This window comes from Triturus cristatus, chromosome 11 (genome assembly GCF_964204655.1).
Source record: "Triturus cristatus chromosome 11, aTriCri1.1, whole genome shotgun sequence".
NCBI classification, from domain to species: domain Eukaryota; kingdom Metazoa; phylum Chordata; class Amphibia; order Caudata; family Salamandridae; genus Triturus; species Triturus cristatus.
In genome coordinates, this window is record NC_140594.1 from 111,463,346 (window position 1) to 111,490,178 (window position 26,833).

At 47.1% G+C, this 26,833-nt stretch overlaps 1 protein-coding gene across 2 annotated transcripts in view; it reads left to right on the top strand.

Moving 5' to 3' along the window:
* Window positions 1-26,833, top strand: part of MED15 (mediator complex subunit 15) — a 723,364-nt gene that overhangs the window by 128,646 nt on the left and 567,885 nt on the right. For both annotated transcript variants that reach the window (XM_085634093.1, XM_085634094.1), the window contains exon 5: window positions 18,055-18,306. In XM_085634093.1, coding sequence (XP_085490219.1) covers window positions 18,055-18,306 — 252 coding nt within the window. The remainder of the gene's footprint in view (window positions 1-18,054; window positions 18,307-26,833) is intronic.

Below are 26,833 nucleotides of genomic sequence, written 5' to 3' on the forward strand. Positions count from 1 at the left end.
GACGCCGCTGCGGAGAGCGCTGACCAGAAAGTGCAAGGAGAGAGCGAGAGTGTCCTGATGTTGGAGATCTGGTACTGCCGCTGAGGGCAGAGTTCAGCGACCACATTTCGGACCTGCCGCTGGACCAGGATCCGGTGAGGGAGCGTGCTGCGAGGGAGAAAGACGGTGAGTGGGTGTGTGGCCTGGCCTGGCCTGGCCTGTGGCTGCGGAGGTGTGGGCCCGAGCGTAAGGCTGCGGCCCACGAGCTGCCAATTGGGGTTGACGGCAAATCGGGACTCGCGACCGGTTGAGGCGGAGAGAAGCTTGCGACGTGTATACGCTACAGTATCAGCACGCCTACATTGTTGTGCTACGCTGAAGGGGGCCCTCAAGCAAAATCTGCTGTGCCACTCTCAGGAGAGTGCTGCTTCCTGCAAGGGGAAAACTGGGGCCGCAGAGCACGCAGCGGCCACAAGCAGCCTAAAAGGGACGAAGAAACTGCTCCTTGGGGCATGGTGTGTGCATAAAGACATATGGACTAAGGTCTTTATCATTCTGGCAGCACCTGGCATGCCAGCATAGCGGGCACCGCCCCATGAGTACTTCACCAAGTTACAATTGCTGTGATACGGGTATGAGCGGCACTGGCTCAGTGTAAACACTGCACAATGCGACCTTGCTCCTGCTGAGGTGAGGTGAATAATCCTAGTCCAGTACTCACATGGCTGAATAAAATTGCGACGTCAGGCAGAAGCTCGTAGGGGATAGACTTATTGGCGCATTTGAGGTGGTAGTGTTTCCAGGCCGCAGCACATTCGTAGCTGGCAGCAACCATGGGAAAAGGAGACAAATCTCTGCCTCGCCTTACTTTTGAGATTCGGAAACCTAGTAGGACACACAATAAGGCTGCATCAGACTCCGCGGCTGACGTGCAGGGGGATGCTGCCCCCTCGCTCGAAACGACGGCCCCGGCGATACAGCGCATTTTACAATCTATCGATGGGAAGATTGAGGCGTTAAACCAAAGAATGGACCACATGTCCACCAAGCTAGAGAAAATAAACACCAGAATTGGGGAGGTTGAGCAGAGAGTCTCTAACACTGAGGACGGTCTAAGCTAGGTATCGAGTAATTCTCGGAGTATGGAGAAAGTGTTGGCGCTCATAAATGCGAAAAACGAGGATTTGGAAGCGAGGTCTAGACAGAAGAACAGAAGAATTACTGGCCTTTCTGAGTTGACCAACACAAGCAAAATGGAGACATATATGGAGACTCTGTTTTAAAGACCATTTTGGCCCTGAGAATTTGTCCCCTATACTGATTGTTGAGCGCGCTCATCGCTCTCTGGCAGCGCGACCGGTCCAGGGGGCACCGCCGCGCCCCATTATCGCCTGACTGTTAAACTATAGGAGTGCGATATCATTTTGCGGATGGCGAGAGAGAAAGGTACTATAGCCTTCCAGGGGAACACTCTGGCCTTCAATCTTGCCATCACGACAACCGTGCAGGCAACAAGAAGGGAATTTGGTACTATGAAGAAAATATTGCAATCTGAGGGTGTTCCGTATGCTATGTTGTATCCTGCCCGCCTCAGAATTGGCCAGGAGGGAGACTCTAAGATTTTCACTAACCCGAAGGCTGCGCTCGATCATGCTAAAAAGTTGAAAAGGCGGCGGTGTGAACCCTCCAATGCTACAGACGATGCGGAGTAGTAATACACGTGTTTCATCCTTGGCAAGACAAGGTGACCGGCATGAACAAGAAGATACACCTTTAGACAGTAGCCTATTGCTTAGGCTTTTTTTTCATCACAGGTCTGGGCTGTTTGGGTGCGCATTGAAATACTAGGCTAGGCATACAGGCATCCTGGAACATGATTGACATGCTATAGAATTTGATATAGGGCTGCTCAGCCACCTCCTGCCTCAGTGGGTAGTCGGTCGGTAGCGCTCTGGCGCGCCCTCATGGGAGTTCCCCTTATGTTTGACATATTAATTTGGAGGTGCTGAAGTGAGAGGAGGGATCGCCGGGGGGGCAGGAAGTGGGCATTTGAAACTCTGCAAGGGCATTGCCTCAAACTTTGCAGTTCACATGTTTAATACAATCGGACAATGAATACTGCAATCTGATATGTAATAGGACTGGGTTGTAACATAAAATTTCTCACATGAAACATACACGTGCTCAATAGCCCCAAGAAAATTTGCTCTGTTTTAGCATATTTGGACAGGTCTGATGTGCAGGTCGCTTTCCTACAGGTAACCCACCCAACTAAGATTTCGGATAAAAATGTCAGGGTTCGTTGGGCCAGGGTGAAGGTGGCTGCTCCCTGTTCCTCTTACGCTAGAGGGGTGATGATTCTCATTAAGAAAGGTGCGCCATTTACTATGATTATCTTTGAGACAGAGGAGCAGGGCAGGGTGGAGAGAATCCTGAGTAAATTGGGCGGTGTGAAGGTTCTGCTGTTCAATATATATGTTCCCAATGTGGACGATCCCGCCTTTTTTATGGATGTTTGGCGTCGTATCTCTAAGTATCCCCCTGTGGAGATATTATGGGGAGGCGACTTTAATATTAGCTTGGATCGGTTGGATGGTGCAGGGGCACGAGGGAATAAGGCCTCAGATACTTTGCTTGGATTGATGAGTGCAGGGGGCATTAAAGATATATGAAGATCCCGCCACCCGGAGTCACAGGAGAGACTACCTTTTTTTCGTTAGTGCACGGGTCATGGTCCCGGCTGGACTACTAGCTTGGGTCTGAGGTGGCATGCACATGGTCCGTCCAGATGAGGCATTTGGCTAAGACACTCTCGGATCACTCCCCTGTACTCCTCGAGCTGCAAATCCCTGATTGCGTTAGACCCCCGTTTAGGTGGAGACTGCAGCAGCTTTCGTTGGCAGACAGTGTTCAGAAGCACAATTGGTACTGCGATCAAACTATTTTATGGACAATGAGGGCTCACTGGACAGTGCAGGGACACTCTGGGAGGCCTTCAAAGTCACAATCCGTGGGGAATGTATAAATGCACAGGCGGGTGTTTTAAAGGACCTAAGGCGTAGAATAAGTCAGCTGGCGACACGGATTTCGGCTCTGGAACGAAGAGTATGAGAAACACCCTGTATCAGAAAATGCTTGCCACCATCAGGGATCTAGTGACTGAGCACAATGAGACTGTAGTTCAGGAAATGATGCATAGATCGCGAAGGAGTAAAGCAAGTTATTATGGGGAGGGTGGCAGGCCAAGCATATCATTGGCCAAGAAGATAACTCCTGCTAAGGAGTCAGGATAACATCACTGAATTACTAGACCGGGATTGGGTGGTGTGACATACCATGCCGGAGAGAAGTAGTGGGGTATTGGATTTCTACTCTGAACTTTATGGAGTCAGGGCTCAAGTGCCTGAGGCGGATATTTGTACATATTTGGACGATATTGCAGTCGGTAGGCTCTCGGAGGGCCAGCGGGAATATCTGACGCAACCGATTGATGTGGAGGATGTCAAAGTAGCTATAATGTCCCTCCCCACATGCAAGTCAGCAGGCCTCGATGGGCTACTAAGCGAGTTTTACAAGGCGTATATAGATGAGCTAGCACCTAGGCTAATAGATGTCTTTGCAGAGGCATACCATACTGGGAAGCTACCTCCCACATTAAGAGAGACTCCTATTACGTTGCTAAAACCCGATAAAGCGGCAAACAGTTGTGAATCATACAGACCTTTGTCTCTTATCAATAAAGATGCTAAGATCCTAGCGAAAATAATCGCTAACAGGCTTCAGCTTTTAGTGCCCAAACTCATTCTCCCAGACCAGTCAGGGTTTGTGCCCAAGAGGTCCACGACACATAACCTGCGCACCATCTTTGCAGCCTTGCATTACTCGGATTTTAAGGCAGTGACAGTGCTGCTTGATGCAGCAAAAGCATTTGACTCCTTGCAGTGGGAATATGTGTTCGAGGCATATGAGCTGCAGAATATATACTTGTGCGTAGAACGCCATCTGGTGTTGGGCTCGGATGTTTGGACTTTGTTGTATTGGAAGAAGTTCTTTGTAGTCACGAGATAGGTGACTCCTCCTTAGGACGATAGTGCTCATGGGCATCGAATCTATCCTGACTGTTGTTTTCCGCCATTTGGTTCGGATGTAAATTGCTGCGCTCCGGGTCGGTATCGTACTCGATTCCCCCTTCGACGCGCAATCCCTCATCGCTCGATGGGATTGTTTCGATCGTGTTCCCCTTCGAAGCGCATCCCAAAAATTCATCAAGACCTTCGATTCCGGTCGTCGACGCAGCCCGTTGGGCCTATCTGCACCATCAGGCCCTGCAGTCATTGGAAAGCACTCCATTTAAAAAAAATGCCCCCTGTGAGGTTCTAAATTCCTACACACTGATCTCCACAAGGCCTGTAACCTTGGCCTCACTCCAGAACACGAGGACAAAGACTGCGAGGCCTGTGCCTCCTTCAGATCAAAGAAAACCATACGTGATCGCTGGGGTCGACGTCACGTAATGTCTCGATCAACTATCTTGGTGCCAGACGACATCTTCGATGCAGGGCCGATGTTCCAGAAGAACAAGAACTGGAGGATGAAGACATCAGCGTCTCCGAGGCAGACGAGTCAGATGCGAAGGATCAGACGGTTACTCCAGGTCAACGGATCGTGAGTACCCAGATCCAGTCCCCTTCACTATCTAAAATGAAATATAAGGCTCCGGTGGCACCTTAGGGCTCAGGTCGACACCGCGATAGTACTTCAGATACCCCGCCCTCGGGCCGGGCTCCGAAGTCCAGAGACAAGCCTTCAGGCGGCTCTGGATCGAGCCAGCCACACAGCGTTACCGGAAAACCATCTCTGGCACCGAAACAAAAGCCGAAACCAGAGACCGTGTCACGCCCTGTTCTATAGACTCCGATGACGGCTTAGACACTGAGCGCTTCGGCACCGAAACACACCGAGGACAAGCCCTCTGAACCGAAAAAAGTCCATAAATCTTCAGAGCTGAAAAAGATTTTGTACACAAACTCCACCAAAGCATAAGGAGACCAAGACCCTTCCTAAAGCTACAGAGCCTAAACCAAAGCCCCACTCGGAACCAAAGTCGTCGGTGCTAAAAAAAAAAAAAAAAAATTGCTCAAAAGAACTGTTTCAACCAGATCCCTCGGATCCAAAACAAAAAACTCTACACACTGACCCTGTTACCGGTCATGGCATCACAATTCCACCTAAAAAGAGGAAATTGGACACCTTAGAGGCACCTGAGATACCCTTAAAGAAGAAAGACATAGCAACTTCACCTTTCAGACCCTCCTCTCCTCCTCTAAATCTTACAACTATACCACTTTCTCCAGCACACTCTCCACTGCTTCCTTCTTCACCTGCACCACAAGATGATGAAAATGATTTTGGGGTTGGGGATGGAGACCCACAAGGGGATGATGACGATGTTGATATCCACAGTATCTCTCCACCTGAACCTTGGAAGGATTATACTAAAATCCCAGATATACCTAAGCCAGACTCATATCCATCTAAACCATCCCCTCCAGACGACAACATAGGTTTTACGCAACTCATAAATAGAGCAGCCAAATATCATGGGGTAGAATTACACTCCGACCCTTTGGAGGAAGATCTTTTATTATAGACTTTTACACAATCACAAAAGTGAACAAATACTTTACCTATGTTAAAAGGTATGATTAAACATGCCCCTGATGTGTTTAAAGACCCTGTCAAGGCTACAGTTATCAACCCCAGGGTTGATAAAAAAAATATAAACCAGCTCCAAATGATCCAGCTTATATCAAGGGGCAGCTCCCTCTAGATTCTCTAGTAGTGTCAAATGCTTGTAAACTGGCAAATTCCCAAACAGGTGATGCCCCTACTCCGGATAAAGAATTTAAATTATTAGACGCATCTGGTAAACTGGTTGCGTCACATGAGGCAAATTACTGGCGCATTGCCGACGCCCAAGCTTTGCTGGCCATGTATGATAGAGCACATTATGATGTGCTTGAGACACTCGTGCAACATCTTCAGAACAATACAAGTCTAAAGCTAACACCCTCATACAAGAGGGAACGCTAATTATAAACACCTCTCTCAAATGTGCTCTTGATGCAGCTGACACATTTCGTGCTGTTAACACAAGCATTTTACTGCGCAGGCATGCATGGCTACGTATATCTGGTTTTAAACAGGAGGTGCAGTCTCAAATTTTTAATCAGCCTTTTGATCAAGAACACTTGTTTGGACTTACTGTAGACACGTCTTTAGAGAAGATAAAAAAAGACACTGACACAGCTAAGTCCATGGGGGCCTTACAGTCGCCAACAACTAGAGGTTCCTTTCGTCGCTCCTTTTATAGGGGCGCCTCCAAAACCATTGGGACAGACAACACTTCTTCCTACAAAAGCCCCACTCAAACTTCCTCTAACAGAGGATATTTTAAAGGGGGAGGGGGTTACAGAGGAAATAACAACAAAGCAAGAGGCCGCGGTAATAACACCCACACCTCCCCTACCACAAAACAGTGACTTCCCTCCACTCCCCCCAGACCAAATGTGATAGTCTTCCCCCGACCGGAGTTGTTCAGTCGGGGGAAGACTGTCACATTTCCTACCTGTCTAGAATGCCATCACCACAAGACAGGTGGGTGAGGCAAATTATGCAGTATGGTTACTGCCTAGTCCTCACCTCTCCTCCTCCACACATACCTCCCAAAAAACGTCCATTGTCCACAGAACATCTCACACTTCTGAAACAAGGGATTTTTTCTCTCTTACAAAAGCACGCAATAGAGCCGGTTCCCATACACCATCAAGGTACAGGGGTTTACTCCCTTTACTTCCTCATCCCAAAAAAGGATTGTACTCTCAGGCCAATATTAGACCTCAGACCATTAAACCTGTACATACAATCCAACCACTTTCACATGGTCACTCTCCAACAGGTCCGCCCATTGCTCCAACATGGCGATATCCTTGCCACTCTAGATCTCAAGGATGCCTACTTTCACATTCCTATTCACCCTGCTCACAGGAAATATCTACGGTTTGTAGTGGACGGTCAGCACTACCAGTGCTCCCATTCGGAGTGACTACAGCACCCAGAGTCTTCACAAAATGTCTCGCAGTAGTAGCAGCTCACTTGCGAAGACAACACATTCATGTATTTCCGTACCTCGACGACAGGCTCATAAAAGCCAAGTCACGCAGCGATTGTGTGCACCACACACAAAACAATCCAGCTGCTGCATGACCTAGGATTCACAATAAACCTCACCAAGTCACATCTTCCACCGTCCAACACCCAACAGTATCGAGGCGCCACAATAAATACTTCAAAAGCCCTTGCATACCCCAGTCCAGCTAGGATAGCCAGCATGCAAGCTCTCATAACAAAATTTCAACCTCAACACTCACTACCAGCTCAACTGTTTATGCAACTAATTGGGATGATGGCCTCTTGCATTTTAATCGTATCTCCTGCAAGACTCCAAATGCGTCCATTACAGGAATATTTAGCACATCAGTGGAACCAGGCGCAAGGTCAGCTTACAGATCTGGTGTTGGTGGGCAGCCGCACACATCGCTCTCTCCAGTGGTGGAACACACAAAACCTTTCCAAAGGGTGGCCGTTCCTAGACCCGGTTCCACAGGTAGTGCTAACAGCAGGCGTATCGCTCACCGGCTGGGGAGCTCATCTCTTAAACCACACCATTCAGCGTATGTAAACCCATCAACAGAAACTGCTCCACATCAATAACCTCGATCTACTAGCGATTTTTCTCGACACAAAGCTGTCCTGGTCCGTACTGCCAATATGACCGCAATGTACTATGTACAAATACAGGGAGTACACACTCTGCAGCTTTCACGCCTAGCGCAAAGCATATGGAGATGGGCCAGTCCTCAAAAAATATACCTCTTGGCAGAACATCTTCCAGGGGTACGTACACAATCAGATTGCGAATCTGCCCAGTCGTCCAAAACAACACATCCACAATTGAGAACTTCATCTGCAAGTTCTTTACCCGTTTTTGCAAATGTGGGGCCACCCAGACATAGATCTGTTCGCCACACATTTAAACACAAAATGCCCAAGCTTTGCCTCCAGGTACCCACACCCATTGTCCAAAGGCAATGCGAAATGGATGAACTGGTCAGGGTGATTTGCGTATGCTTTTCCGCCTCTCCCGCTCATTCCATTACTTGTGCGCAAGCTCAAACAACAATCTCTCACAAGGATCTTAGTTTCTCCAACATGGGCCCGGCAACCATGGTTCACAACCCTGCTGGAACTCTCAGTAGTTCCACATCAAAAGTTGCACCTTTTCCCCAAAGCTTCTCACGCAGAACCATGGAGAGATGAGGCATCCAGATCCAGCTCAACTGAACCTAGCGATCTGGCTCCTGAAGTCTTCGAGTTTGGTTACCTCAATCTCCTGCCAGACTGTATGAACTTCATTAAGGAGGTTGAGGGGCGTGGCTTAGCCGGCTGCAAGATGGCCGCACTCTGAGTGGGCTCTGCCGGCCAAGCCTGTAAATCTGCCATAATCCTGCAGACATCGGTGCTCCATGATATCCTGACTCTCCTTACCTGGGGGCGCTGATTGACCCTCCTTCGGGCTTTTGCTGCCGCCGCCACACCGAGATCTGCCGCTGAGGCCTGACGCTGTGGTGAGGCCTTCCGGCTGACGTGCATCTGGCGTCTCGAGTTGAGCTGCTGTGGTGCTGTAGATCTGCTGCCTCTACCGTGCTGTTCCCCGAGGCCCGGTTTGCCTCTCCGGACCCAGCCTGCCACCCTGCCTCTCCTGACCCGGTGAGTCGTGTCGCTGCGGGGGCTCCACGCGGCGGGGTAGGGAGCGCGCGCGTCGTACCGCAGGGCCTGAGCCTCTCTCCGCTTGGGCGCCATCTGATGCCACCCCTGCCTGTTGCCCTTCGTCGCTCCCTTGAGGCCCCGCGACGTGGGCGGTGCGCCCCCCGTGACTCCTGCTGTTTTTGCCCCCGCCGGCGCAGACTCCTGGTGGCGCTTTGGATCTACCTCTGCGGCGCACCAGACCTGCTTTGCTGGCTCCTCCTTTCCTCCAAGTCCTGGGGACCCGCTTCACTGCCTCTACCGCCATCTACCAAGTGCTCCAGCGCCTCCGAATCCTCCTTGGCAAGAGGCCTCTCCACCAATTCGGGGCCTTGTGCAGTGTCGGCCCTGTGGGTGCTCCGGCCGCTCGCTGGTTGGTTGCATTCCCCTGCATGGCCACTCTTTGCTTCCGCCCTGCGCGGCCTCCCACGCCGAGCACTGCGGGGGTGGCCGGCCGGGGCTGTTGGACTGTACGCCTCGCCTGTGACAGCCCTACATTTCCCCAATCTGGCTCCGGCTGTATTCCGCCCACCTGAGGGACCCTGGTTCATCGTGGCTCTTCCATGCTGGCCCTGACCTGGCGACCCAGATCCGTTGGCTGGCCCTCCACCTTTTCGCTTTTCTCCTCCAGCGGGACCTCCGCTGGCCGCGCTGCTCAACTCACCTCCCGCGGCATACCTCAGCCTCTGTTTGCCCCGCCTTGAGCCGCCGCCCTGGTCTCCCAACTCAACTCTTGGCAGCCTCTGCCCACACGGCTGTGCCGGGCCATGGGGGAAAGCAGACCCCAAACAACCCAAGCTTGCCTTTGAGCAATGCTGGCAAACACGGCAGGACGGGGCTGCTGCTGATACGGGCGATCCTGCCACCCTGACTGAGGCCTGCCTGACCATGCTGGACGTCAACACCGCAGTCTAGGGTATCGCCACTCAAGTCGATCTGTTGTTGGCCCGACTGGACACTGTTAAGGCTCGGATGTACTCACATGACACACATCTGACCCAGGTTGAGGCGAGGGTTTCGGACACTGAGGTCGCTGCGATGCAGGACCATCGTAAGCTCATACAAATTGACAAGATTCTCGAGCTAATTAAGAATAAGAACAAGGATTTGGAGGCGCGTTCCCGTAGGAGCAACCTTTGCATTACGGGCGTGCCCGAATCCTCCAACATCGCCAAAATGGAGGACTTTGTGGAGCAACTCATCCGTGATCTCTTTGGGGAGGTCCTCTTCCCCTGTTTTCATTGTCGAGCGAGCCCACCGCTCTCTCGGCCCTCGATCTGCTCCTGGACTGCTGGCTCGACCCATCATCGCCAAGCTGTTGAACTTTCGGGACTGTGACGCTGTCCTCTGTGCTGCCAGGGAGAAGGGGGAAATCTGCCATCAAGGGAACTCTCTGGCTTTCTCTCCCGACTACACGATGGCGGTGCAGGCCGCCCGCCGCGAATTCCTACCTGCCAAGCGAATACTTCAAAAACATGATATATCCTACTCCTTGGCATACCCTGCTAAGCTGCGGGTCAGGCTGGGCTCCAAAATGCAAATCTTCACAAAGCCACAGGCTGTGTTGGGCCAAGCGAAGAAACTTGACCGGGCTCAACGCTCTTCCCCATCCAGCTCCCGGGCCGGCGCTGACTGCGACCTGAGCAATAATGATTCTTTTTACCTCCGTTACTGTATCTTTGCATGCTGTTCCCTCTTCTGTAAGGCTGTCCTTCATGGCTGAGCCCTGCTCTGCCCCTGGCACTTTGAGTCTCTTCCCCCTACTGTTAAGTTCCCACTTGTTGCCCGCGGGGCCCGGGGGCTCGCCAAAGGCCATGGGGCTTCCCATTGCTCCTGTTTCAACCTCCTCCTTAATTCCTCGGCCCTATGCTCTGCTTTCAGCTTTCATTTCAGACCTCCTGTCTTATCTTTTGCTTTTAACATTGGGCACATGCTCCTTAGGCGCCCCAACTGTCCATCTTCAATTAAAACTGTTGTCCGCCACACCTATGGCTTGGCCACCCCTGTCTCTACGGCAGGGGTGTACGCCGGGCGCAACCATGCCTCCTCCTTGTCTCTGTGTTTCCCCTTTCCATTGGCGGTTCCCTTGGGTGGGTGGGGTCGGTTCCTCACCCTAATTGGGGAGTTGGTGGCGGGCGGTCGGGTACTCTGGGATTGTTGCCTCCTGCCGAGGCTGTGGTGTTAGGTTTGTCTTTTCTTGTAATGCAACATCCACTACACTGCGATTTGTATTGCACTTCTCTTTCAGCTTTAGAAAATGAAAAAAGACTGAGACTACAAAATCCAGGGAGCATTAGTCTCCATCTACACGAGGCTCCTTTTGGGGAAGAGGTGTGGCTCCGCAGCCAGGGCGACTGACTCCGGAAGCTGGGGATCACGGTTCAATCCCCGGTGCCGGCGGCAGATTAGCCCAGCACCATGTGACTCTGGGCAATAGCATGCTTAATCTTCCTGACGGCCCCCAGCGCCTAGAGACCCTTATGAGTGATTGTTCGCGCTTTACAAATGAGGATTATTATTATTGCTGCTCCTTTTATAGAGGTGCATCAAAAACCATCAGTACAGACACTGCCTCTTCCTCCTATAAAAATCCCACACGAACATCCCCCATCAGAGGATATTTTAGAGATACAGGGGAAATAACAACAAGGGAAAAGGCAGAGGTAACAACACTCGCGCCTCTCCCACTAACAGACAGTGACGTCCCTCCACTCCCTCCAGACCATTCCACTCTAGTCGGAGGGAGACTCTCACAGTTTCTACCTGTCTGGAATTCCATCACTACAGACAGGTGGGTAAGACAAATTATCCAGTATGGTTACTGCCTGGAACTTAATGCAACTCCCCCAACATACCACCCAAACAGCGTTCAATGTATGCGGAACAGCGAACGCTCCTCAAACAGGAGGTTCTTTCACTGCTTCAAAAGCATGCAATAGAGCCAGTCCCCATAGAGCATCAAGGAACAGGGGTCTACTCCCTGTATTTCCGAATCCCCAAAAAGGATGGGACTCTCAGACCAATACTGGACTTATAACCTCTCAATCTCTACATACAGTCAGATCATTTCCACATGATCACTCTTTAACAAGTCCTTCCACTGCTTCAGCAAGGCGACATCCTTGCCAAATTAGACCTCAAGGACGCCTACTTCCATATTCCCATACACCTTGCTCACAGGAAATATCTAAGGTTTACAGAGGACGGCCAACACTATCAGTTCAAGGTTCTCCCATTTGGAGTCACCACAGCACCCAGGGTATTCACAAAGTATCTTGCGGTAGTAGCAGCACACCTGCGAAGGCAGCGGATCCATGTGTTTCCATACCTGGACAACTGGCTAATAAAAGTCAAGTCAAACAGCCAGTGTGTTCACCACACTTGCCAAACGATTTAGTTACTACACGACTTTGGGTTCACAATAAACTACACCAAGTCGCACCTTCAGCCCTCCTACCTTAATCAGTATCTAGGAGCCACAATAGACACTTCCAAAGCTCTAGCATACCCCCAATCCAACCAGGATTGCTAGTATGCAAACCTGCATCACAAAATTTCAACCCCAAGACTCTCCCAGCTCGAGTGTTTATGCAGCTCATAGGAATGATGGCCTCTTGCATTTTCATTGTGCCTCACGCAAGACTTCAGATGCGCCCTCTGCAGGAATGCTTAGCACATCAGTGGAACCAGCCTCAAGGTCAACTTACAGATCTGGTGTTTGTTGCTCTCTGCAGTGGTGGAACACACAAATCCTTTCCAGAGGGCGGCCGTTCCTAGAGTCAGTCCACAGATAGTGCTAACAGCGGACGCATCACTCACCGGCTGGGGAGTCCATCTCCTAAACCGCACAATTCAGGGAAGGTGGACCACTTAAAAAAAAGTGCTCCACATCAATCACCTAGAATTACTGGTGGTCTTTCTAGCGTTAGTCATTCCTAGCACATCTTCTCAACAAGGCTGTCCTAGTCCACACCGACAATATGACTGAAATGTATTACATACAGAAACAATGAGGGACACATTCTTTGCAGCTGTCTCATCTAGCGCAAAGTATATGGAGATGGGCCATTCCACGGAACATATATCTTCTGGCAGAACATCTTAAAGGAGTGAACAATCTGATTGCAGATCTGTTGAGTTGTCAAACTCAGCAAATACACAAATGGGAACTTCATCCGCAAGTTCTTCAGCCCCTTTGCCACATGTGGGGCCACCCAGACATAGATCTGTTCGCCACACCCGAAAACGCACCCGGAAACGTCCCGCTTCGTGCAAAGTGCAGTTGGCCATCGTACCCGCCTCCCGCACATTTTAGACACTGGACTTCCAATGATCTTTTTTTATACATGTTATATTGACACAGCACATCCGTCTTTTACCAACTAACATCTCTTCTAGAATCTTTTGCTCGCCAGGCTTGAAGTCACCCCCTCGAGTCCAGTTTTCAACCAATCCACTTCTCCAATAGTCCATGTTTCACGCTCCGCGAGCTTCACTGAGGTTTTACTCGCCCTTGTGCCTCCACCTAAGAGGACCCCACACCTTCCACTGTATCACTACGGCCGGTTCTTATCCTTTTGTTGGCCGGGTGATGTCACGTCCATTTAAACACTGACTCACAGCCCTGAAGAGTCATGGGATACCTCCCTCGTGTGACGAAACACGTGTCGGCTGGTTGTTTGTTTTTGTTGTTGCTTAAATAAATACTTTTGAAAGACTACTCTACTCTGGTGTCGACCACTAGAATTGTGACTTTACGAGACATTTCCACCAGTGTGACATCCTCATAACCTGTGCCCGGGACATTGTTCACGAAAAAACGAAATGCCCAACCTTCGCCGTCCGGTTCCCAACACCCGTTGTCCAAGGGCAATGCAATATGAATGAACTGGTCAGGCAGATTTGCCTACGCTTTTCCACTTCCGCTCATTCCACTAATCGTACGCAAGCTCAAACAGTCTCTCAAGATGATCCTAGTTGTTGCCACATGGGCATGGCAACCATGGTTCACAACACTCCTCGAACTCAGTTCCGCACCAAAAACTACGTCTCTCCCCAACCCTGCTGACGCAGAACCATGGAGAGATAAGGCACCCAGATCCAGCACAATTGAATCTAGCAATCTGGCTCCTGAAGTCCTAGAGTTCGGTTACCTCAATCTTCCACCAGACTGTATGAACATTATTAAAGAAGCCAGGCACCCCACTACTAGAGATTGCTATGCAGCTAAATGGAAAAGATTAGTCATTTACTGCAATAACAACAAAATTGACCCGCTAGATGCTTCAATTCAGAACATCATTCGTTATTTGCTGCATCTACAAAGATGCAATCTAGCATACTCATCTATAAGATTACATCTGGCTGCCCTTGCCGCCTACCTACAAAACAGACAACCTTTATCATTTTTGAGAGTACCCGCTATCAAAGCCTTTATGGAAGGCCTTAAAAAAAGAATTCCTCCTACACTGCCACCCTCTCCAGTGTGGAATCTAAACATTGTCCTTACTAGACTCATGGGTCCCCCATTTTAACCTCTACACAAATGTAAACTGCAGTTCCTTCATTGGAAAGTAGCTTTCCTTGTCACAATCACCTCTCACAGGAGAGTGAGTGAGATCCAGGCTTAAACCATACAAGAACCATTCGTACAAATACATCGCAACAAGGTGGTTCTTAGGACAAATCCAAAATTCCTTCCCAAAGTAATCTCTGCTTTTCACTTTAATCAATCTGTAGAGTTACCAGTGTTTTTCCAAAACCCAGATTCCATAGCAGAGAGAGCTCTTCACACATTTGATGTCAAAAGAGCTATACTTTATTACATTGATAAAACTAAACCTTTCAGACAAACAAACCAATTGTTCGTAGCTTTCTCTCCCCCTCATAAAGGCAATACCATCTCCAAAGCCGGAAGTGCCAGGTAGATAGTTAAATGCATTCAAATATGCTACCAGAAAGCTAAACTAACATTGACAATTCCCCCTAGAGCGCACTCAACACACAAACTAGGGGCTTCCATGGCATTCTTGGGGAACATTCCCCTAGAAGACATTTGTAAGGCAGCAACATGGTGTATCACACACACCTTCACCAAACACTATTGTGTAGATGTGCAGGCGAAGCAACAAGCTTCAGTAGGCCAGGCTGTTCCTAAAACACTTTTTCAAACTACTGCTACAGATGCAGGTGACCACCGCTAGGGGAGACACTGCTTTACAGCCTATGCACAGTGTGAATTCTGCAGCTCATATGCCTCAACGGAAAATGCTACTTACCAGTATGCTTCTGTTCTTGGCATGTAGAGCTGCAGAATCTCACACTGATTTAAGTTTATATTATCTATGTGCTCAGTCGTAGCTTGCGCATTATTGGTTCTTTCCGAAGGGGTACCTGCCGCATGTTGCGATTGAAGCTGACACTGTGCCCCCGATCCCATTGGTTCCGGCTACGCTGTCGGGAGGGAGGGGAGGCCCGAGGAACGAAATTAACTCTGTTAAATGCACTGCCTGAGCATGGAAGGCTTTGGCTAAGCGGGCACGGCTGTACTATTTATATGTCCCGGCATTGCTGATTGCTAAGCCTCTGGGTATATCTGCGACACAAGAGCGGGAACCTTTGAGGGTACTGTGGGCGGCGGGCGTTGGGTAGCTTGGAGATCTATACAAGAATGGTCAGTTCGAATAGTTAGCAGAGGTGCAAGCTGCGCAAGAATACCACATGATGCTGGGCTTGACATATGTCTGGGTGCAGCAGGCGTTCAGGTCTATTTTCCCTGACTTTCCAGCACAGCCAAAAGTAATGAAAGCGCTGCAGGTGGTGCTGGTGGGGGGAGAAAGTAGTGGGTTGATAACAAAATTGTATAATGCTTCTATGAGAGAGCATGAAGTCCTTGAATCTCCTTGGCTTAAAAATGGAATGCAGTGCTTGGATCCCCAGTGACATTTGAACAGTGGTATTCATGCTGTGAATTGACTGGCAGCCTCACTGCAAATTATCTCCGCATCATTCACTTCAAGTACCTGCACCAACTATACGCCAAGTCGATTGCAGAAATTTGGCCTGAGGGACACTGCGAGATGCATAAGATGTGAGCAGGATGATGCAGACTTTATGCACCTCCATGGAGTTGCGCTAAAATATATACATTCTGGAAGTGCGTTACGAGGGTGCTTACCGAGGTTGTTCTAGAACAGGTGGCCTGCACTCCAAAACTATGTTTACTGGGTTTGGTTAAGAAGCTTAAGCCATTTAATAGAAGACTTGTTGCAATCTCAACTTTGTTTGCCAAGTGGGCAGTGGCGCAATGTTGGTGCGCCAGGGCCACCCCAACTGTTCAGAAATTGGTCCGGGATTTAGTTTACTGTAGAGAGCAGCTGGGTAAATATGCAGAGGAACTGCCTGAAGCCTCCAGGCCTAAAGACTTTTGGACTCTGCTATCCGTGTTCTTACTTGGAAACCCTGACTTGCAGCTGGCATAATGCATAATTGCGTATGCGATATAGACTCTATGTCCTATTACAATTCATGAACAATGTCTAGACTGATGTGTAAATTGCAATATGTCCGACAAACATGGTTGTAGATTTGGTAATCGTGGGTTGGAGGGGGGGGTGGGTTCCGTTTATGCTCTGTTCTGTATCTTTAAAAATGCTGGCATATTATATAGACATTGTATACTGGCTGTGTTTAATATTTGGAACTTTGTAATTGGATGCTGCAAGCTGATAAATAAACAGCAAAAAAAAAATATATATTATAACCCCCCGAACCACCCCCCCTGCCGCATTCCACTCAAAAACTAGGGGCTTCTATGGCTTTCTTAGGAAACATCACCATCTGTAAAGCTGCAACATTGTCTACACCTCACAAAACACTATTGTGTAGATGTTAGCTAGACAACAAGCTAATGTAGGCCAAGCAGTTTTATGTACACGCTTTCAAACCACTGCAAAAGTTACAGATTAGCCACCACTTTGGGAGATTACTGCTGTATAGTCTATGCGAAGCATGTGATCTACAACTCGCATGCCTCGAACGGTAAATGCTACTTACCCAGTATGCATCTGTTCTTGGCATGTGGAGCTGTACATTCACATGCGCCCACCCGGGTACCTATACCCGTTGCAGTAATATCTTACTTAGATACGTACACATGGACATCTCTATTCTACTCTTAGTAACTTTATTCTCACCACCTGCGTGAGAACAATCTAACAATGGAGTCGATGCTCCTGAGCACTCACTGAAAGGAGTCACCTACCTCGTGACTGGAAAAGACTTCTTCGAAGGAAAATAAGTGCAAAAATCAGGACCCAACACTAGATGGCAGACTTATGCAAAGCATGTGAATCTACAGCTCTACATGCCAAGAACAGATGTACTGGGTAAGTAGCATTTTCCTTCTGTACACTTTTGTACTTCTGTCAGCCGCGTGAATGACTCCCTAAGTTCAGCCTTTTTTTAAACCTTTCTCCTTTTATTCTTGACGTTCTGTTTTTCTCTCGCAGTTGAGCAGGGTTACCATCAGTCCATTCCCAAATCGTTTGTTTAATACTTTCCTCTGTTCTCTTAATCACATTCACTCCTTTCCTTCTTGCTTTACAGTCGCACTGCTGCACTCCTCGTTTCACATGCATAGCAAGATTTTTTGTGTGCCCTTGTATCTCATGCCATCAGACACCTTAAGTGGCTTTTTTTATACAACTGTTATCACTCCTCTAAGCCTTGAATATCTGAGTGAATAGCTCTTAGCTCAAATCTTTATATCCTGTTACTTTAACACCATGGGAGGGCAAATATATCTGTGAGAAAAGGTGCGTTTGAGGAAGAAATCCTACTTCCCCATGATATCAGACCAGCTGTACTTAGGAAAATAATTGAAGATCCGAGAGGCTGTTTTCATGGTTTTGGTCTAGCAAATGGACTGCTTTATCTCTTTTCTTTCAGATTGCTCTATTTCTTTCTGTCAAAGTGTGCTTTAAGTCTGGTCGGTTTGCGTTGTACTCGAATAGTGTCTAAATGTTGTATGATGGAAAGGCCGCATTTGTAATCTACAGGAGACATTCTCAGCGTAACTAATATCTGGGCCACTTTCTAATATCCCCTTGCAAAGTCTTTCATTTTATTTTTCTATGAGATGTTGTAGTTAACCGAAAAAATTGCTGGCTTCGTATGATGGTGACTGTCATTTTCTTTTCTTTTTTACAGATCCCATGAATGCCCTCCAGAATTTAACAGGGGTTGCCCCAGCAGGTGCACCTGGCATGGGCATGAATGTTAGGCCACCAGGAGCGCCAATGGGTGGAATGGCTGGTTTGGGACAGATGACTCAGCAAATGAACCTCCCTGGACAACAACAACAGCAGCAGCAGCAGCAGCAGCAGCAGCAACAGCAGCAGCAGCAGCCTGGCACCTCCGTAATGGCCCCCCATAACATGGCAGGGGTGACCGCACCTGCAAGTATGTTATTTTTTTTCATGCCTCAGGGCAGTCTTATTTCCTCTTCTACTTTTTTGCACTGGTTATAGAAGCATTTTACTCTAGCCAAGTCCCATCTTCCAGGATTTTATTTCTGAATTCACATTACCAGTTCCGATTATTCACTTTTTTCCTTGTCTCAAGATATTGATCCTGTTTCTTTTGCATCTCTATCGATTATACGCAAAGCACATGCATGCTAGACCCTAGCTGAATAGACTGTAAAGGTTGATTAGGATTCTGCAGCTTTAAAGCTTGTTGGATTCCCTTTGTGGCGGGTAAGAGCTCACTGGTTTTAGGTAGTGAATGGGACTTAGGCTGTCAATCCCTGGTGTGCATTTCAGTGTGCAGTCTGTAGGTTTGATGATGTTCAAGACTAGTGCATTAGATTCATTGATAAAATGTCGTTTTGAGATTCATCCGGACAGTTTTAGGAAAAATAATACATGCAGTAAGAGTAAAAATCCAATTTTTAAAATGAAGGTATTCTAAAATAACACAGCAGTGTAACATTTTCACTAGCACTGCAGCCAGCATTTACCAGTCTCTTGGCAGCAGATAATTTAGTAGTGCTCATAAGTGCAGAAAAACGATAAACATTTATGTGTTTAATAAACAGGGTGTGAAAAGAGGTTGGAGGATGTTTTATGCAAATGCTGGATTCATATACTCTTGCAGATCAACCAATGCAAAGGGTTAATGTAAGAGTAAAGGACACTTGAAGAAATTGTTGGTTTCTCTATTAACCCGGCCTTCCGTTGGTTGCTTGGCTCCTTCACACTGATTCTTGCTTCTAGAGTTAATAAGTTGTCAACATGACTGTGGTTGATGCTGTAGTCCTTGCCAATACATCATTACCCTCTTACTAGGGGTTTTGTGGTTAGTAAACAATATAGCATTAGTTAGTGCAATGAGTTGTGCGAGCCCTGGGTGGGCAGAGTGAAATAAAAAGAAAATTACGCTACTCTGCTGGTGTAGTTTAAATCTGCCTATGGTTGAAATGGGGTTTGTGATGAATGATTAACAGGTGTGTATATTAGACTGACCAATTTTGATATTTATGAAATACTTTGACATTCATTCAGTTTCTATATGATTATGAAGTATTTTCTAGCATATAGTGTTATCCTTCCCAAATCATTCTTATTGTTAGTATTGCAAGATGCTTTTTAGGACATCTGAGGACATGACCCTGTGCATTACTCTATAGATGATGCCCTTTTTTAAGCTGTACCATCATTTGGGTCTTAGAAACCCCCTTTAGAGCGCTTAGAAACATCAGAAATGTGATTTGAAGCACCATGTTAAACATCCAGTATTGCAGGTAGGTGACTTTCTTAGCATGGAATAGTCTAAAGAATTACATGCAATAACACATTTTGTGATGTCAAGATGAGGGGCCATGGAGGTATTTTACAGCAAGTAACTGAAATTCACGCAAACACGAATGTAAGTTACCAACCAGTTAGTAGCCTTCCCCAGCATTGGTGTAAATTTTATTGAGTAATGTTTTTTTAATATCACGTAAGATCCCATGGCTCTGTGATAAAATACTTAATATAAATATGCACATCTCCAAGTGCCCTATGTTATCAAAATTTCTAGAGTCCGTACGGTTGGTTTTCTCCCACTTACCCTTGCCATGTCCTCCTGACACTTTATCTCCGAGCATTACCTACACTGTAGCTTGATTCTAAACATACATAGGACTATAGATGACGTACAGTATGAGGCTTAATGGTGAGTCACATGTGAAACTGTAAGATGGCAATGCTGGATAGCCATATTTGCAGGTAAGTATTTTAGAAATTTTAGAGATATTCTAATTATATAAATAGTTTGTAAATCCATGGTTGGCATTCCAAGATGCTATTCTGACTTTGACACTGAATGTCTACCCTGATATCATTGTGCAGACAACAATGGCAGTAAAAGAGTGAGTGATCTCCATGTTGCTGCTTTGGAGATTTAACCCAACAAAGTATTCGCCAAAAAGCTCCTCTTGTGACTTTCACTCTTGTGGACTGTGCTTTAACATCTCTGGTTACTGTCCTTTAGGTTTTACATAAGCAAAGCTGGTGTAGTCTGCATTCCATCTGACTATAGAAGCTTTTGCCAGTGCTTGTCTTATTCTGTCTGTGCCATAAGCTGCAGACAGCTATAGGGTAATTGATTAATTCTTCTGTTGTAATAGCAGATCAGTGCCTTTTTATGTGTCTAAAGAGCCCCTTCAGGAGAATTGGTGGGGTTTTTGATGCAAAAATGGCATCAAGAGAGGGTAGTTGATGTGGCTTTCGAAAAGGTATGATGCATGTTTTTGTAGTGTTGGTGCCACATTGCCACAATTTGTACCCCCCCCCCCCCCCCCCCCCCATATTAGTATTACTCGATGTAATTGAACCTAAATCCCAAACCTTAAAAGGCTGGAAAGCTGAGTGAGCCTTGCTGGTATTCAAACTCTTCTGCATGTGTCACTGATGAGAGAACTCGCCACAAAGGTAAGATTAAACCTTTTATTGGTCTGGAGGGTTAAGTTGTCATTATGAAGTGTCAAATGGTTGACTCAGAACACCTTAATTTTGCTTAACTCTTCGATAATGGTAATTTCTACCAAGAACGTAGGTTTCGAAGTCAAATGTTTAATTTCATATGCGTACATAATCTTAGAAAGGAGCTAACATCAGCCTTGAACTCCTCAATCTACTCTCCCATCTGGAAACAGAGGCATGCTAGGACGACATTTCAAAAATAAGAATGAAGAGAAATCATTTTGAGAGTGGTTGAGCGAAAAGGGTTCCTTTGTCTGTTTCTTTCATGTAATGTGAAATTGCTGTCTGTAGTTAACGGATGTAAAAGGCTTGATAATACATCAGGGAGCTCAGTGGATTAAAGAGGTTGTTGCTTCTGCAGTGTGTTGTGCTCCAGAAACTGGCTCTGAACTTAGTTGGTTTCTCTGAGCACAATTGAGGCAGTTGCTGATGACTAAACTGTTAGGACCTCAGGAACCTGGCTGCCAAATTTATAGCACTTGGGTCATGATCTAGATCCTGCTCATCTCTGGACATCAATCTGATATGAGCTTTGAGAAGTATTTCATGACTGATGGACAGCTATAGAAGACGAGATGGTTAGGTCTGCCTTACCAGTGGAAAGGTTCATTAGAATAGTGTGATTTCATAACATTTTCATCTGGTTATGAGGTTTTGAAAGGAGTAGAAAATCTTAGTTCCAATTAATTAAAGGTAATAAAAAGGGGCTAAGAAGGACACTATTCTACAGATTAGAAGAGGTATACAAAATGAAAAAGAGATCAGTGAAAAATACGTATGCAGCTTAAAAATGCATTGGAGAAAATTTTAAACCAAAGGGTTTGAAGATTTAAGGGTATTTACTTAATAACTGCAGTTAAACCTTTTGTATACCTGTTGTTGAGTTGGAGATTTGACCCATCTAAACATGCAATACATTGTAGCCATATAGTCCACAGCTTATGTCTGAGTCTGTAAGGTCCCATGGAGGGGTTCTATTTTTGGAAGAGAGCATTCCTAACCGATGATGCCAACATTTTAATTCGATTTTGTTCCGGGTAGGGCCTGCAACAGGTATCCCTGGCATCTAGGCCACATATTACAGTGCAGGCAATGTTGCCCTAATTCTGAAGCATCAAATGTCACTTTGTCTAGGGCGCCATTCAGATCTGCTGTGAAAAGGGACACGACTGGGACCACTGCTATGGCCATTCATAGTATGAATTTTCATGGTATGACTTTTTCAAGAGACTGCACCATGAGTTCCAATTTTAACTTTCACCCATGTTTTTGTGTATTGGTATTGAATAGCGTTCAATAATCAGGGGGAAATGTTCCATTTAAGTTTATTCCCCCCAGAGCCACGTTCTTGACACAATTGTGAAAGGTGGCTCTAAGATCAATAAAATAAGGGAGTAGTACAGGCTTCCAGGTTAGGGCAAATTTGGTTAAAATACAAAGTAGAAAGAGTAAACTAGATATAAATCGAAAGTAGAAAGAGTAAACTAAAAAATAATTTCATCAGCATCCTCTTCTACATATTTGAAGAAAAAGCATTGCAATTTTGAATTTTCACACAGACGTATGCACATTGCACCTCACTGATTGAATAAGGAGGCCACTGTTTCCTGATCTTGTTTCCAGTCATGAGTCTTTAGACTAGGATCTGCATGTGTAATCTGCTGTTTCATTATTTACTCCTGAAAGGAATTCCACAGACCTATTGATATGGTGTGTGTTATTTCACATCCACTGGTCATGTTGTACTGTACCTCTAGATGTCTAACTTTGTTGTACTCTGGTCTGTCCCGTTCCACCAGGTGAGTGGCACACTGGTCCGTTTTACTTTCTGCAATTGGACAAATAGGTCCAGCAGAGAAACATAGGGATTATAGAATCGAGTGAAAGCTTTTACCTGTACTACTGTTGTAATATGCTTAGGTTAGTGGCATAAAGGATAACCTGTTCCAAGCAGGCTCATACCTTTTAAAGCTGCTGTATTACCTCTATTCTTCCTCACGTTAAGACTTCAGAAGTGATAATTGTTGAAAAACAAATTGAAAATGTTGTAAATTTTTTAAAATCTTGAAAAATAGTAGTGGAGGTACTTGGGAGAAAATGAACCAAAATAGAAAAAGGACTGGGGTGGTAAGAGGATAAAGAGGGGTACATGGGATTACCTTTTCTTAAAGCTGAAAAAGGGGCTACGCTACTGTGGTTAGCCACTATAAGGGATAACAAGCATTTGCAATGCAATAGGTCTCGCATTTACGCAAGTTTGAGCTATTGACATTGTAAATGACTGCCTTTTATTTTTGTTTTCGTTTTTAAAACATAAATAAAAGGCATTGTCATTTACAATGCCAATAGCTTAAACTAGCGTACATGCGAGAACTATTGCATTGCAAATGCTTGTTTTCTTTTAAAACACGTTTTTACCCCATTGTATTATCGGCTCCAGTAACTGTATTGGATACATTATAGTGACCTTTTTTTTTTTTTCTTCTTTTTTTTTTGTCTTTAGTTGTTTTTTTCTTAAATTTCCTTCTTTTGCTTCTACTTACACTTGGCATGACAATACAGAATAATCAAAAGCAACACATAAATCTGCGTTGTACAACTTCAGCAGATCACTATGCACTAAAGCACTGTATAGTACTGGGGTGTAATCTGGATATGTCATTGTGCTCACAAGTAACATCAACAAGCAGTTAACTAGGTCACGTTATGATTGCCTGCCCACATTTCCGCACCATTGTTGCTCCCTTGCAAGTGAAAACACTGGTTGTATACATTGATATGAGGTATTCTAAACATTGCGATGAGATACAGTATATACGTCGTCTGTAGATGTAATTGAGATCAATATACCATTGCTTAAATACCCTAGCGGAGGGGCTTCGCAGAGGAAAAAGAAGAGGGGAAATTGAAATGTACCAATAAAGCATATGCTAACTATTAAACGTCTACTAACAAACTACTAAAAATAAAAAGTAAAGGGGGGGCTGCCATTGAAAAATAAACATGGTAATCTTTGCTGGACTGTGTGATGATCTGTTTATCTATACCCTTGCAGTAAAGGGGGGGGGGGGGTTCTCCAGGGTGAAGCTTGAACTTGCAAGAATTCTGATGGGCAGTTGTGTGTCAGTAAACAGTCCAGTAGGAAGGAATGAGGGGCCTTCTATTTCGGGTTACAACTATGTAAAGGCTTCTAGCAGTTGATGATTCCCATCTCCTGATACCGCGTCCCCTGTGACCCAAGTCTACCATTATACATATGTGTCAACCGGACGAGTATTGTCTTTGTCCCCATTTCCCTCGTTGTTGAAGGCTGAGAGTATAGTGTCCCAGTTTTGCGCAATGGGAAACTTGCGCAGCCCCACGGTTTCTTCCCTGTGCAGCTCTGTACTTTCCGCCTGAGCCCAGATCGCAAGTGATCTTATCTAGCCAAACATTTCAGGGGGGTCTGCATGTTTCCACCTCTTCATAATTAAGCGTTTTGCAACTATCAACCCCAAATCTCTAAACTGTGATGTTACTTTGTTTTTCTTGGTTCTCACATAAACCCCCAATATACAAACCTCCCATGTTTCCGGCAGGGATATGTCAGTGCAGAGCACTAGGATGAGGTGACTCCGCGCCATTAACTTTGGAGGGGAAACTCAGGTTCGAGGCATGTGGGCTGCTGAATTCATATCTGTGCATAGATCGCCGCCTAGTGTTGGGTCCGGATGATTGCACATTGTTGTCCTGGAAGAGTCTTCGAAGTATCACGAGATAGGTGACTCCTCCCCTGGACCACAGTGCGCATGGGCATCCTCTCCATCCTTAGATTGTTTTTTTCCGCCGTTGGGTTCGGATGTGCTTATCTTAGCTCAAGTTAGGAAAATTCAGTTTAAGGCCAAAAGGCCTTTAGTTCTCGTCGGTACTGTTCCCGTTCGGTATCGACTAGTTTCTTTAGTGCTTTAGCACCTTCTTCCAGCTTTTCGGATCCGCTTGGTCCGAACATCAAACTTCAATCGACGATGGAATCGAGGACTCCATTCAAACGGTGTCCTTTATGCCACGCGAAATACCCACACATCGACGTCCACCCCGTATGAACAAATGTCTCTCACCGGATCACGATGAGTCGAAATGTATGGCCTGTGCCCGATTCCGCTCGAAGAAGACTCTCCGGAATCGACGGGCAGCGAGATTGGAGGCGCAGCAATCGGCGCCTGCCCCGGCCAACATCTTTAGCACCGAAGACGAGGACGCAGAGAGCGTGGAAGACGTAGACTCCAGCCCCGCTTCCGGACACGATTCCCGATCGGAAGACGACGATGAGGTGATCTTTCAGAGAGAAGTCGTCGAAGAGGTAGGAGACTACGATGAGGCCTTTGGGGCCGAGGAAGATAGCTCCAGCGAGGAGCTAGGCCAACCCGTCGATACGGAGGCCGAAAAAATACGTCGACATGAGTCTCCGGTCAAGGGATCGCCTTCGGGCCATACCCAAGATCAATCTCACGGTTCTTTGGCCCCGCCTTCAGGCCCAGCCTCGAACATTTCGCAAGAGCCATTATTATCGAAGACGACTGGGTTCCATTCAGCGAAACCGAAACCATCCATCGCACCAGTTCCATCGAAACCGAAAGTGAAACTGGTTGTGATCGGCTCGAAGGCCTCGAAGCCCTCCACTCCTTCGACGCCGGCAAAGGTCATCGGCTCCGACCGCGCAAAAAGGGATTTCGGTGTCGAGCTCAACGCAGCGGATACGGGTGCCGAGCCAAAGAAGAAGGCCCTCGGTCCCCACAAGGCGCCTCGGCCTTTGGCACCGAAGACATCGGCCCCAACCACCAAAGTCAAGGTGGCCACCCCATCTGCGTCGACGTCTAAGACGGCGGCACCTGCCAAGTCATCGACTCCAACGAGCGTCGATACCTCCCTTCGGATCGATGACCCCCATGACTGCAAAAAAATCGGGGGCCGCTTCGACGCCTTCCTCCAAGGTGCCGACCGGTTCCAAAGAGCCATCTGCGTTCACCGTGCAACAGGTCTCGGCATCGTTGCAAAGCATCAGAGAACGGGCAGCCCTCCACTCCACGTCGGGTCACGACACGCACAAGGCTTCGAAAGCACCCTCGGCGCCGACCAACATCACGTTTGGGTTGCCGCCGCCCACGGCGCCGAGACTGTTCGATATTCGGACAAGTGTCCGCCAGACACAGTCCCCATCCACTGGACAAACAGATCTCGAGCCTTCACAGCCACAATTTATCGACGCCACCACTGGTAGGTTGATGCTCCGCAAGCGGAAAATCACCCCAGAGAGGGGATTGGACTCCTACAAAATTCCTCTCAAACACAAATTGCCGGCAGGGTCAGAGCCAGTGCTTCATGAACACTTTCAACCCTTTCATCAGGATCCACCGTCCTTTTCTCCTACGCCTTCAGAGGCAGACGCAGTAGAGGACTATGTAGGAGATGATACCACCTACCCTGGGGATATCGATCCTGATGATCACCTGCAAGACCCAGATCAGGCATGGGATGACCCCACAGACCAGGGTACCGCACCAGATACCCATGACACGCAGCTTTATAACATAAAGACATCTCCCACAGAGGACACTGCTGCCTTTAATGCCCTCATAGAACGGGCTGCTGCCAATCATGGAGTAGAACTCCATTCTGACACTGTCGAAGAAGACTTCTTGGTGGACACTTTCGCCTCTTCCGAAAGAACTGTCAAGACTCTGCCCATGTTAAAAGGAGTTCTCAAACCTGCAAAAGACATTTTTAAAGAAACAACCAGGGCACGGGTGCAAAACCCCAAGATTGAAAAAAAATACAAGTCTGCACCCGGAGACCCTATGTACATTAGGGGCCAGTTACCTTTGGACTCCATGGTGGTTGCTAATGCTCGCTAGAGAGCCCACTCCCAAACAACAGGTGATGCTCCTCCCCCAGACAAGGAGTCCAAAGTGCTGGAGACATCA